The 14,590-nt window shown below is 43.9% G+C and overlaps 1 protein-coding gene across 1 annotated transcript in view; it reads left to right on the top strand.

Annotated features, from left to right (window-relative positions):
• The window catches only part of SGSM1 (small G protein signaling modulator 1), a 458,328-nt gene that overhangs the window by 303,122 nt on the left and 140,616 nt on the right, over positions 1–14,590 (top strand). Inside the window, exon 9 of the mRNA XM_082258183.1 lies at positions 6,250–6,374. Coding sequence (XP_082114309.1) covers positions 6,250–6,374 — 125 coding nt within the window. The remainder of the gene's footprint in view (positions 1–6,249; positions 6,375–14,590) is intronic.

The following is a 14,590-nucleotide window of genomic DNA, read 5'->3' as shown; positions in this document are numbered from 1 at the left end:
GTTTACAGTCCCCAGGAAGGAAGGCAAGGTGCGTCCAATCTTGGACCTAAAGGCCATGAATTGCTTCGTGCAAGTTCAAAAATTCAAGATGGAATCCATTCGCACGGTGGTGGCTTCCCTGCATCAGGAGGATTTCCTGGCCTCCGTACACATCAAAGATGCCTACCTTCACATTCCAAAATGTGCAGGACATCAACAGTTTCTCCGTTTTGCCATGGGAGATGATCACTATCAATTTGTGGCATTACCCTTTGGTCTCGCCTCTGCTCCTCGGGTCTTCAGGAAGGTGTTGGCTCTGGTCCTGGCATTGTTACGCCAGCGGGGGAATATCGGTCTTGGGTTACCTGGATGATCTGCTTCTCTGTGCAGAGTCTCCCACGGTGCTGCTGACAAACTTAGAGATCACCATGAGAACTCTGGAGGAGTTTGGGTGGATTCTGAACCTTCAGAAGTCATCCCTGGTTCCTTCCATGAGATTGGACTATCTGGGCCTGACTTTGAAATCGTCCTCAGCCGGGGTGTTTCTTCCTCCAGGAAAAACTTCAAAAGCTCCAGACTGCAATTCAGCTATTGCTGTACAGCAAATGGTCGTCCCTTCAGGTTTGTATGAGTGTTCTGGGACTGATGGTGTCGTCCTTCGAGGCGGTCCTTCGCTCAATTCCACATGATAATCCTCCAGGAGGAAATCCCTCTCAATTGAAACAAAGATCCAAATTCCCTGGACAACCCAATCCAGCTGAGTCAGGGGACCAGGGGGTCCCTGATATGGTGGCTTTGGTCCCCGACGCTCAGTCTAGGAAAATCTTCCTCCCTTTATATTGGACAGTGATCACCATGAATGCCAGTCTGTCTGAGTGGGGAGGTGTTCTAGGCAAGCTTTCTGCTCAAGGGGTCTGGTCTCTGGAGGAATCCAGATTACCGATCAATGTTCTGGGGCTGAGAGCGATCAGGCTTTGCCTAATTCACTGGACAGAGTACCTTCAAGGCTGTCCAGTGCGCATTCAATCGGATGTCAATCACCAAGGGGGCACCAAGAGTGTCCTTGCGGCCTTGGAGGTGGCAAGCATCCTTCAATGGGCGGAACGCTCTGTTCCAGCTCTTTCCGCCATTCACATTCCAGGAGTAGAAAATTGGCAGGCGGATTACCTCAGTCAGCAGACCTTGGATCCAGGGGAATAGTCTCTCCATCCGGAGGTGTTCCAGCAGTTGTGACTTTGTTGGGGCACTCCAGAAGTAGATCTTTTGGCGTCTCAGATCAACAGGAAAGTGTAGAGGTTTGTGGCCAGATCTCGGGACCCTCTGGCAGACACCACAGATGCGCCGGTGGCTCCGTGGGGTCAGTATCAGCTGATTTATGCTTTTCCCCCTCTCAAGTTGCTGCCAAGACTTCTTCGCAGGATCGAGGCGGAAGGGATTCCGGTCATCCTTGTGGCTCCTAAATGGCCTCGCCGAACTTGGTAAGCCGACCTGGTCAGGCTAGTCGTAGACGTTCCTTGGAGACTTCCTCTCTGGGAGGATCTACTGTCTCAAGGGCCTATCTTCCATCCTACTTTACAGGTGCTGAAGGACAGGGGATTGTCTGCTTCAGTGATTCCAACTCTGCTTAAAGCGAGAAAAGTGACTTCTAGAAATATCTATCATCATACGTGGAAGTCATATATTGAGTGGTGTAAGTCTATTGAAGTTCCCCCTCGCTCTTACTCTGTGCCTCGGATCTTGGCCTTCCTTCCACGGGGAGTTGATCAAAAATTGGCCTTGAGTACTATCAAGGGTCAGGTCTCGGCCTTAGCAATTTTCTTCCAGCGGCCACTAGCCACCCATTCCCTGGTGCATAACTTTATCCAGTGGGTGCGACACTTGGCACCGCCGGTGCGACCTCCGTTGCCACCATGGGACCTTAATTTGGTGCTGTCAGTTATCCAGAAGGCTCTCTTTGAAAATATTTGGGAGATTCCCCTGCTTACTTTATCCCAGAAGGTGGCCTTCTTGGTGGCTATTGCTTCTGCACGCAGGATGTTGGAACTGGCAGCGTTGTCCTGTCGTTCTCCCTGTCTGGTGGTTCACAGGGATAAAGCGATGCTTCGTCCGGATCCATCCTTCCTTCCGAAGGTGGTTTCCAGTTTCCACCTAAATGAGTACATTGTGTTGCCCTCCTTGTATCCTAATCTGAAGAAATTTGCACTACATATTTTGGATCTGGCTCGGGCAATCAGGGTGTACTTGGCGAATACTGAATCTTTTCGGAAGTCGGATTTGCTCTTTATACTCACGGATTGACCAAGGAAAGGGCTACCTGCATCGGCTGCGACTATTTCCAGATCGATTAGACAGGCGGTTGTGCAGGCTTATTCTATTAAGGGTCAGGTTCCACCTTTCCCTGTTAAGGTGCATTCTACTCGGGCGCTTAGTGCTTCCTGGGCCTTTCGCCATCAGGCATCTGTGGTTCAGGTTTGCAAGGCGGCTACCTGGTCGTCTGTTCATACCTTTGCAAAGTTTTATAAGGTGGATGTGCTGGCATCTGCAGATGCCTCCTTTGGCTGCAAAGTTTTGCAGGCTGCTGTTTAACTGTGTTTTTAGTTTTCTTTGAGGTTGTTTAATGTTTTTTTTTCAGGTGGGTCTCATCTTGTTGTTCTGATGAGTCATATGTTGCCTGGTTGGCTATGTTTCAGCCTTGGAGAATTACTTTCTGCTGTTCCCACTCCTCATCTTTAAGGCACTGCTTTGGGATGTTCCTACTGTTATGAAGAACAGAGACTGAATGATAGAGAAAATTTGATTTTTTTCTTACCGTAAAATCTTTTTCTCTGAAGTTCATTGACGGACGCAGTACCCGCCCCTCTATTTTGAGTTGGGTTGGTATTGTTTTCTCTGACACACTGCTTTGATACAAAACTGACATCCTATAGTAGGGAGAGAGGGTATAGTGTCCTACTCCGGTAGGGGGCAGTATAACCCTACTGTTATGAAGAAGAGAGACTGTGTCCATCAATGAACTTCAGAAAAAAGGATTTTACGGTAAGACAAAAATCCAATTTTGTCTGGTGTATTGAGCCCCTTGGCATTTAGAGACACAAAACAGAGGCTATCTATCCTGTGCCCAATGATGGGGAAAAAAAGGGGAGGGGGGAAAGGAGGGAGAAAGAAAGGGTCTTTAGGGGAAGGGATAAGAAGGAAGAGATAGGGAGTAGGTGTATAAGAGGGAAAAATCAGAGAGGATAAGTTTGTATGGCCGCTCAGAGACCTCAAAGTAGGTGTCTGAGCCTGTGGAGGAGATGTTGGAGGCGCCTGAGAAGAGGAGGCCTCGGCTGAGCGGCCACGTGTTGTCGACATCTTGGATTCAGGACTGTGTTTGTGTGTGCCCGGAAAAAAGTGTTATATCTCCACTCTGGAGTGGCCTGTCTTGGGTGATTTACGAGGGTTGTTTGTTTTGCGTTTCTTCACTGATAACATACCACTGTTTATTGGTAGAAAAGGCTGTCAAAGGCTGGAGTGAAACCGGGAGCTCAAGTGTAGCACGTCTTCACTCGACCATGTCCAAGCCACGCTCCCCAAACTATATTACCTTTAATCGCACACTGTTTACTATGGATCTTGTTAGTAACTGTGAGTGACCAATAGAAGATGTAGCAGCTATGTATAGTTTTGTTTCACACAGCAAATGACAGGCTTGAGAAAGGGCCAGGAAGCCTGGAAACATGAAATACACAATGTTAACAGGCGCTTGATCACATACTGAGCCTACTTCCGGGTTCTAACCTTGCCGTACAAGCCGGCCACGGCGAAAGGATTTTCGGCTCCAGCAGGACGGATGTCCATGACCGGATGATGTACACTTCTCCACACTGGAAACCTTGTTTTATGAGCATGAATTTATGCTTACTAACGTGAGTGCATAATTTTATTCATTAAACCTGTTGCATAAAGTCTACACTTAGAGGCGCCTCTGTTTGTCTTTGTTTAAGCCTGGAAACATGTTGCCTGCCGTGACCTTCACAGCTCAGTCTGTGTGAGAGGTGTCTGGACTAACCAGTATACTGAGGACAGTTTTGTGTGTGTGTTTGGGCTGGCATTTTCTGTGTGTTCTCCAGCACTTCAGCATGTCGGTCTCTACTATTTTAATTGTAAGTGGATACTTTGATTTTATTGATTAAAGTCTGCTAGATACTAATTAATTCATGCACCCTTGCTGTTCTCTTTCACCCTGTTAGGCCACGTTCACACTGCGTGTAGTGGGAACTTGCATTGCTGTTTGCAATTTTGTGTGGGAGATTTTCACATTATTCTGTGTATTGGCATAGGTCAGCCCATTCATTTGAATAGGCTGCCCTATGCACGTTTGTCGTGGCAAAGAAGCTCAGGGAAAAAATTTCGGCCCTGAGCCAGGTGCGATTTAACAGGCGCGTTTTGTCATGTGACAATTGTGCCAAAATCACACCGCCTTTTGGGATGCCATTCCGGATGAATGGCACCCAAATGTACATAGTGAGTTTTGCCTGGATTTGGAACTGCGGGCAAAATCACACAGAAGTGTGAACAGGGCTTAAGGGAAACAATAACAATAATTAAGATTAACCAGCATCCAGAACCCACCTGTCAGATTTCAGAAGTGACACCATGCTAATTGCACTGCTTTTTGCTTTTATATGTATGTGTTCTAATATCTAATTTTAATATCAAGCCTGTGTTCTGTACTGTACTCCAAGATATGGAATTTACAGGTAAGTCCATTTCATATCCTAAATGTGTTGAATACATTTTCAGAGCCTGATTCTGGCAATTTTCCTAAAGTGTTTGTTACCCTAAAAAAAAAAAAAAAAAAAAAAAAAAAAAAAAGGGAACCTGTTTCCTTAAAGCATGTTATACAGCACAATGCTTGTGCTGTGTAATTTGGCCCCTGTATCACCTGAAATACCTGGCTGATTCTGCCTGGTTTTTCCCTACCTCTGTAAACTAATCACGGTTTATCATGGCTGCTGAGCCTGAACACCATGGTCCATTTACGTGCCTCCATCATCCGCAGCTCTCCTCTCTGCTCTCCTGTGTCTTCCTCCCCTCTCCCCTCCCTGCCTGACAGCTCTGTCCACTCCAGGATCCTCCCCTCCTGCTACTCTCATATCTACTGTATAAGCATGCCATCCCCTCTGTTATATAACACTATGTGCCCCTGTGCCTGTGCTGTATAAAAAAGATGCCAATTATACCTTATATCAGAGCATCGCTTGGCGCTCAGGTGACTGCTCGGAAATCTCTCCTTCTCTCTTCCCTGGCTGATGTCAGCGGGAGTTCTCTGCCCCACCCGCTATAGCTCGGCCCCACCCGCTTCCCTGGCTGACGTCAGCGGGAGTTCTCGGCCACACCCGCTCTGAGGAGTCATGTGAGTGACGAGAGACACTCTGATATAAGGCAATTTTTTTATACAGCACAGGGACACATAGCATTATATAACAGAGAGTATGGCATGCTTATACAATAGTGGGTTAACAATCACTTTAAGGACATAGAGTTGGGAGCTATACATTTTCACAAAGGCACTCTTGGCTGCATCAACTTTATTTAATACAGTATGTGTCAAAAAACAGCATGTTAGAACTGCTGAAATCCATCCATCCTTCCATTAATGATGTTTTCATTTGCTTCTTGAAAGCTTGCGGGGGGGGGGGGGGGGTTAATTTGCTGGGTATTGTTTTGCTACAGATTTAAAAAAAGAAGTGTAGTTTAAGCCAAGCATGACCTTGTTTCATTTTGCACCTTATACATGGACTAAAGATACAATCGAGCCTGTTTGCTACTTGAAAAGGATAACGTTTTTGGCATGGGGATCTCTTATGGCAACCATCTCCCCTGTGCTACACAGGTTACTTATTTTTGTTACATTTGAGTTAGAATTTCTGTCATCTTTTTATTTTTGTCTGTGATACCATTTGAGGAGGCTTCCCCCCACTTCCTGTCTTTGACGTCTATACAAGAAATGAGAAAAAAGGTAGATACAGCAATGAAATCACTGTTAAGTTAGCATCATTATCCAAAACAAAATACAATGGAAATCTATTTTTAAAAAAGTTTATATTCTAGGCGCCCATTTGTACTTGGGAGAACAAAAACAGGGACAGGGTAAAGAAATGTTAGAAATACAGATATTTCTAATATAATTTAAAATGGTTGTCTGAGACTTTATTGTAGGTGTAGTTTGATAAGTTCTTGCCCAGAAGGAAAATTGCCTAACAGTTATCTTTTTCATCTTGTTTTTAGAGAGATGATATGGAAGCAATCCCAGGGTACTTATCTCTTCATCAAACTGCAGATACTATGACCTTAAAATGGACACCAAACCAGCTTATGAATGGCTCAGTTGGGGATTTAGACTATGAGAAAAGGTAACTTTATATTATGAGAACTCTATGCAAAATGGAAAAAAGTTCAGACTGAATTTAATGCTCTAAATTGCTTTACATGCGGTATTTCTGAAATCAATTTTTCCAAGTATATGACAGTACTTTGTACAGGCTTTATGCTGAAAGAACTTGTTTCAAATGTTAACAGGGGCCAGGGAACTGGAAGCTGGAATTTCTAAATTGTGAAACATGACAGATTTTTGAGCACACCAGCCAATGCAATGTGGTGTAATTTCTATATTACCTTTTTGAAGTGTATATTCCGAGCAAAGCTTCTAAGTAGCATGTTACTACCTATAAATGAATAACAACAACATAACAAATAAATACAGTCTCTGTTACGGGGTTCTTATTGCATCCAGCCTTTTCACTAAATATCCAGTTGCAAATTGCAAAACAGATGACCTGTACCGAAACATTTGTAAACTGAAGAGCATTCCCAGGAATCTACATTTAACATTGAAAGATGTAGCTCCATCTTTTTCTCAAAATATGCAACAGAGTAGTAGTTGTGTCTCTTGCTGTAACTTGTGTGTGGGATGCTACTCTAGGTTGGATGCAGAGTTCTGCAGCTTAGTATAATCTGTTTTATAATCAATTCTACAAAGAGACCAGGTAGCCCTGTTAGTGCTTTTGCCTGTGCTTGTCTGGTTGGTCACTGAATCCAACTTTTGGCCTGTGTATGAATAATTTAAAAGTTGTAAGAGAAGGAAACATTATAATAGGAAAATTGGGAGTTACATTGTGATTACCAAACACTAGGGGATAATTTAAAAGTAGAAATACATTTTAAGGTAGCAGCTTTACAAAACTGAATCTTGTGGACAGGTATTTAATAAAAGTTATCGTGACATTTCTGTGTTGCACATGCTGACTGTTCAATGCCCTTTTGTTTTTCTACTTGTAATGAAAAGGCAATTAAAAAGCGTGAATAAAGAATTAGTAACCTGTTCTTAATGCCCTGGAAACGAAAAGTAGTAGTACAAGTTTTATAGTTTTTTTGCCATTTTTCTGATTCTCGCAGAAAACATAGAAACATTTAATATTAAAATAAAACATAATGAACTCTTGTGAGATTATTGTAGTTTCTGTATACTAACTAACATTGCTGATAACATCAATATGTAAGCTGCTGCTCCTGGTGGGTCTCTTTCACCTCCAGTGTATTCAGGTGCCAAATGGGATCCAAATGGCTGCACGCTTGAAAACTGCATTCACTTTATTGATAATCATTAAAACGCCATATACAGCAACAGTAAGCACCGTGGAAGCAAGAAGACAGTCAACATGTTTTGTGCTGCTAATGCTTATTCATGACTTGCAGAACACATGCGAGACCGTTCTGTGAAAAGCTGAATCCTCAGCACATTTTAACAGCAACTGTGACCGATCCCTCCTTTGTATTATTTGATCACAAGCTACATACTGTGTGTATAAATATATATATGTATCTACATCTATATATATCTATATATATATATATATATATATATATATATATATATACATACACAGTGCCTTGCGAAAGTATTCGGCCCCCTTGAACTTTGCGACCTTTTGCCACATTTCAGGATTCAAACAAGATATAAAACTGTAATTTTTTGTGAAGAATCAACAACAAGTGGGACACAATCATGAAGTGGAACAAAATTTATTGGATATTTCAAACTTTGTTAACAAATAAAAAACTGAAAAATTGGGCGTGCAAAATTATTCAGCCCCTTTACTTTCAGTGCAGCAAACTCTCTCCAGAAGTTCAGTGAGGATCTCTGAATGATCCAATGTTGACCTAAATGACTAATGATGATAAATAGAATCCACCTGTGTGTAATCAAGTCTCCGTATAAATGCACCTGCACTGTGATAGTCTCAGAGGTCCGTTTAAAGCACAGAGAGCATCATGAAGAACAAAGAACACACCAGGCAGGTCCGAGATACTGTTGTGGAGAAGTTTAAAGCCGGATTTGGATACAAAAAGATTTCCCAAGCTTTAAACATCCCAAGGAGCACTGTGCAAGCTATAATATTGAAATGGAAGGAGTATCAGACGACTGCAAATCTACGAAGACCTGGCAGTCCCTCTAAACTTTCAGCTCATACAAGGAGAAGACTGATCAGAGATGCAACCAAGAGGCCCATGATCACTCTGGATGAACTGCAGAGATCTACAGGTGGGAGACTCTGTCCATAGGACAACAATCAGTTGTATACTGCACAAATCTGGCCTTTATGGAAGAGTGGCAAGAAGAAAGCCATTTCTTAAAGATATCCATAAAAAGTGTCATTTAAAGTTTGCCACAAGCCACCTGGGAGAAACACCAAACATGTGGAAGAAGGTGCTCTGGTCAGATGAAACCAAAATCTAACTTTTTGGCAACAATGCAAAACGTTATGTTTGGCGTAAAAGCAACACAGCTCATCACCCTGAGCACACCATCCCCACTGTCAAACATGGTGGTGGCAGCATCATGGTTTGGGCCTACTTTTCTTCAGCAGGGACAGGGAAGATGGTTAAAACTGATGGGAAGATGGACGGAGCCAAATACAGGACCATTCTGGAAGAAAACCTGATGGAGTCTGCAAAAGACCTGAGACTGGGACAGAGATTTGTCTTCCAACAAGACAATGATCCAAAACATAAAGCAAAATCTACGATGGAATGGTTCACAAATAAACATATCCAGGTGGCCAAGTCAAAGTCCAGACCCGAATCCAATCGAAAATCTGTGGAAAGAACTGAAAACTGCTGTTCACAAACGCTCTCCATCCAACCTCACTGAGCTCGAGCTGTTTTGCAAGGAGGAATGGGCAAAAATTTCAGTCTCTCGATGTGCAAAACTGATAGAGACATACCCCAAGCGACTTACAGCTGTAATCGCAGCAAAAGGTGGCGCTACAAAGTATTAACTTAAGGGGGCTGAATAATTTTGCACACCCAATTTTTCAGTTTTTTATTTGTTAAAAAAGTTTGAAATATCCAATAAATTTCGTTCTACTTCATGATTGTGTCCCACTTGTTGTTGATTCTTCACAAAAAATTACAGTTTTATATCTTTATGTTTGAAGCCTGAAATGTGGCCAAAGGTTGCAAAGTTCAAGGGGGCCGAATACTTTCGCAAGGCACTGTATATTTACAGTGTGTATATATATATATATATATATATATATATATATATATATATATATATATATATATATATATATATTTTTTTTTTTTTTGCAGTATAAAAATATATACGTATAATGTATATGTATGTATGTATGTATGTATAATGGATCCAATGTTGTTGTAGTATGTAGTGATGTTTTGTTTTTTGTCTTTTATTTATCCCTTCATATTGGATCTGTTGACTCTTTTGTCACATTTGGATTTAACTTGGTTTGGGGTTAAAGTGATATTAAAGTTTTGTTTTTTTATTTTTTGTTAACATAACAAATATGTTATACTTACCTGCTCTGTGCAGTGGTTTTGCACAGAGCAGCCCAGATTGTCCTCTTCTCAGGTCCCTCATTGGCGCTCCTGACCCCTCCCACCTGCCCAGTACCCCCACTTCAAGCAGCTTGCTATGGGGGCACCCGGTCCGAGCTGTAGCTCCGTGTGTCCATTCAGACACAGTCGGGGCTCAGCCCCGACTCCTCTTAACTCATTGACTCAATGACTTTGATTGACAGCAGCGGGAGCCAATGGCTCGTGTTGCTGCATCCCAGCCAATGAGGAATGAGAGAACCGGGAGAGCTGTGGCTCTGGTGCACATCACTGGATGGAGATCAGCTTAGGTAAGTATTAGTGGGGGCTGAGGAGGGAGCTGCACACTGAAGGTTTTTGCCCTCATGCATAGAATGTATGAATTTACAGTATCACACAAATTGAGTACACACCTCACATTTTTGTAAATATTTTTTTTATATCTGAAGAAATTACACTTTGCCACAATGTAAAGTAGTAAGTGTACAGCTTGTATAACAATGTCCCCTCAAAATAAACTCAACATGTCATGCAATGGTTTACTGGCGCGAGTGGGATACCGGAGGGTCTGGAGGCTCAGCTGTTTACTAAACCCAACAAGAGATACCCTACGTACCGACTCCTTCAAAAGGTGTGGGATAAAACTAAACAATTACAACAAGTTCTGGGATACACTAAATTTAGCCCGATTTGGGGTAACCGTTCTTACCCTGAGTTGTGCAAGTTGGACCAGGCTGGTAGGTGGTCCGCACGGGGAGTGACTCACCTGACGCATATCTTGCGCGGAGGGGTTTTGCTGCCTTTTGAACACCTGCAGGACCGGTTTGCATTACCAAGTAATATGAGGTTCTATTATTTCCAGTTGCGGCATGCTGTGCGGGCACAGGCTGCCGTGGGGCGGCTGCAGCTATCCCCTACCCCTGTTTTTCATCTCATGGAGCAATTCAAAGACACTAAGGGATTCATAACTGGCTGTTACGCTTCCCTACTGAGCACGGTCCTAGAAAAATACCCCGGCGGGGCTTGCGACCGGTGGTGTCCGGACGTGGGGGAGATCCCGGGTGAGCAGAGGGAGGAGGCGTTGGAGGCGGTGCGCACCTGTTCCCTGAATGTGTCGCACCAAGTCTCTCAGTTGTATATTTTACTTAGAGTTCACCACACCCCCTTGAAATTATACTCTATGGGTCTCCGGGCGGATGACCTTTGTGGTCGTTGTCGGACAGAGGTTGGGAACCTGATCCACTTGATCTGGCGCTGCCCGAAGTTACATAGGTACTGGGCTGCGGTTCGCTCTGCTATCAATAGGGCCCTGGGGGTGGACATCCCGGGTGACCCCAAGCCATGTATTCTGGGCATGCTGGATCTTGTGGTGGAGGATAGATTTTTAAGGGAGGCGGCCTCTCGTGCCTTGTTCCAGGCCCGTTTGCTTATCCTGAGACATTGGATAGCGCCGGAACCTCCTACATACAAGATGTGGCTAGAACAGATGGCAGGTACCCTCCGTATGGAAAAGGTGATATACCAGCATAGGGGTTCCCCGCAAAAGTTTTCTAAGATATGGGGAGCATGGCTTGACTGTCCGGGTATGGCCCCTACTGATCTTATTATGGATCGTTTGTTGTCTTAACTCTAAGTACTATATGTGGGATGATCTCAGCTCTACTATCGTGTGTATTTGTTACCCTGATACGACTGGTGCTGTGCCAGGGAAAGGGGAACATTGTTTTCTTTTGCAAGACTGTTGTGCAGTGTTTCATTGTTTGTTGTATTGGTATGAGTTTTCTCAATAAAAAATTTTCTCTGATTTAAAAAAAAATAAACTCAACACACAGCCATAATGCCTAAACCGCTGGCAACAAAAGTGAGTACACCTCTAAGTGGAAATGTCCAAATTGGGCCCAAAGTGTCAATATTTTGTGTGGCCACCATTATTTTCCAGCACTGCCTTAACCCTCTTGGAAGTGGAGTTCACCAGAGCTTCACAGGTTGCCACTGGAGTCCTCTTCTACTCCTACATGACAACATCATCAAGCTGGTGGATGTTAGAGATCTAGTGCTCCTCCACCTTCCATTTGAGGATGCTTAATAGGGTTTAGGTCTGGAGACTTGGCCAGTTGTTTATCTAGCAAGGTTACTTTGCGGTATAAACAAGGAAGCTCAGACCTCTGCAGGGTATAAATGTACTTCTACTAAACAAAAGCATGCTGTACATACAAACTATTACAGTATTAGGAACATATCACAAGACTGGCAGATATAACAATGCCTAACACATGAACAGCCTATGGTCTGTAAACAGCAGAAATACACTTCTTAAACATACAACCCTTGTCCCAAGAATATCAAATAAATACTTAGCTCTGGTGGTGGATTCAGCAGCCTCCAATGGATCTCTGCAACAACAGGACAAAGGTCTTGGCCGCATGTTTCTCCAAACAGCCACCCTTCCAAACGCTACATCATGGCTGTCCCCACAGCTGATCATCCAAGGAGAGAGAGAGAGAGAGAGCGAAAGGCTAAAGGGCCTTTTCTCATGCAAATTGCTCCTTTTATAGCCCTGTATACAAAAAGACCACCCACAGGATGTGGTCATATCTTTTGACCACTCCTAGGTCACTTTGCAGCAACACATGGCTGCACATCCCCCACAACCATATGGCTCATTAAATATGCAGCAGCAATTTTAAAACCACCTGTGGGTGAGAGAGATTATTACACATGTATGGGAACATTTCATTAAAAATCCACAATTGATACACCAGTCCATCACCTTTTCCCTCAGCTCCTTTAGCAAGATGGTAGTCATCTAGGAGGTGTTTGGGGTCGTCATAATGTTGGAATACTGCCCTGCGGCCCAGTCTCCGAAGGAGGGGATCATGCTCTGCTTCAGTATGTCTCCGTACATGTTGGCATTCATGGTTCCCTCGATGAACAGTAGCTCCCCAGTGTCGGCAGGTGGCAGCACTCGTGCAGCCTTGACTGTAGGCAAGACACACTTGTCTTTGTACTCCTCATCTGGTTGCCACCACACACGCTTGATACCATCTGAACCAAATAAGTTTATCTTGGTCTCATCAGACCACAGGACATGGTTCCAGTAATCCATGTCCCTAGTCTGTTTGCAGGCTTTCTTGTGCATCATCTTTAGAAGAGGCTTCCTTCTGAGACGACAGCCATGCAGACCAATTTGAAGCAGTGTGCAGCGTATGGTCTGAGAACTGACAGGCTGACCCCCCAACCCCTTCAACCTCTGCAGCAATACTGGCAACACTCATACGTCTATTTCCCAAAGGCAACCTCTGGATATGATGTTGGAAACGTGCACTCAACTTCTTTGGTCGATCATGGCGAGGCCTGTTCTGGGTGGAACCTGTCCTGGTAAACCGCTGTATGGTGTTGGCCACCATGCTGCAGCTCAGTTTCAGGGTCTTGGCAATCTCCTTTTAGCCTAGGCCATCTATATGTAGAGAAACAATTCTTTTTTTCAAATCCTCAGAGAGTTCTTTGCCATGAGGTACCATGCTGAACTTCCAGTGACCAGTATAAAAGAGTGAGAGTGATAACCGTAGATTTTACACACCTGCTCCCCAGTCACACCTGAGACCTTGTAACACTAACGAGTCCCATGACACCGGGGAGGGAAAATGGCTAATTGGGCCCAATTTGGACATTTCCACTTAGGAGTGTACTCACTTTTGTTGCCAGCGGTTTAGACATTAATGGCTGTGTGTTGAGTTTTTTTGAGGGAACAGCTGTACAAGCTGTACACTCACTACTTTACATTGTAGCAAAGTGTAATTTCTTCAGTGTTGTGGCATGAAAAGATATAATTAAATATTTACAAAAATGTGAGGGGTGTACTCACTTTTGTGAGTTACTGTACTGTATGTAGTTGCAAAATGTGTTGACTGTGTTTCTTTGCTCCCACTGTGCCTACTGTTGCTGTATATGGAGTTTTAATGATTATCAATAAAGTGGATGCGGGTTTTAGGTGTGCAGTCCTTTGGATCCTATTGCATTTGTTCCACATTGTTAATAACATCAGTATGGTTGAATTATTATTATTATTATTCAGGATTTCTATAGCGCCAGCAGTTTACGCAGCACAATGTTAGAGGGAGACAATACAGTTACAATACAATAAAATACAAGAGGATTAAGAGCGCCCTGCTCAGAAGAGCTTACAATCTAATGGGGTGGGGCAGGTGTTACAGGAGGTTGTAACAGTAGGTAATGAGCTGATGGAAGATTAGTTGGCGGTGTGATAGGCTTCCCTGAAGAGATGAGTTTTCAGGGATCGCCTGAAAGCAGCTAGAGTAGGAGATAGCCGTACAGGTTGAGGTAGAGCATTCCAGAGGATGGGAGAGGCCCTGGAGAAATCCTGGAGACGAGCATGGGAGGAGGAGACAAGGGAGCTTGAGAGTAGGAGGTCTTGAGAGGAGCGGAGAGGACGGTTTGGGTGATATTTGGAGACAAGATTGGTGATGTAGCTCGGGGTAGAGTTGTGAATGGCTTTGTATGTTATGGTTAGTATTTTGAATTTAATTCGCTGGGCGATCGGGAGCCAGTGTAGGGATTGGCAGAGAGGGGAGGCAGACACTGAGCGGTTGATAAGGTGGATAAGCCTGGCAGCAGCATTCATGATTGACTGAAGAGGGGATAGCCTATGAAGTGGTAGGCCTATGAGAAGGGAGTTGCAGTAATCGAGGCGAGAAATAACAAGGGAGTGAAT

Source organism: Pelophylax lessonae (genome assembly GCF_965119305.1).
Source record: "Pelophylax lessonae genome assembly, chromosome: 1".
Taxonomy (NCBI): domain Eukaryota; kingdom Metazoa; phylum Chordata; class Amphibia; order Anura; family Ranidae; genus Pelophylax; species Pelophylax lessonae.
Note: the sequence above shows the minus strand (reverse complement) of the source record. Positions and strands in the feature narration are given on the sequence as shown.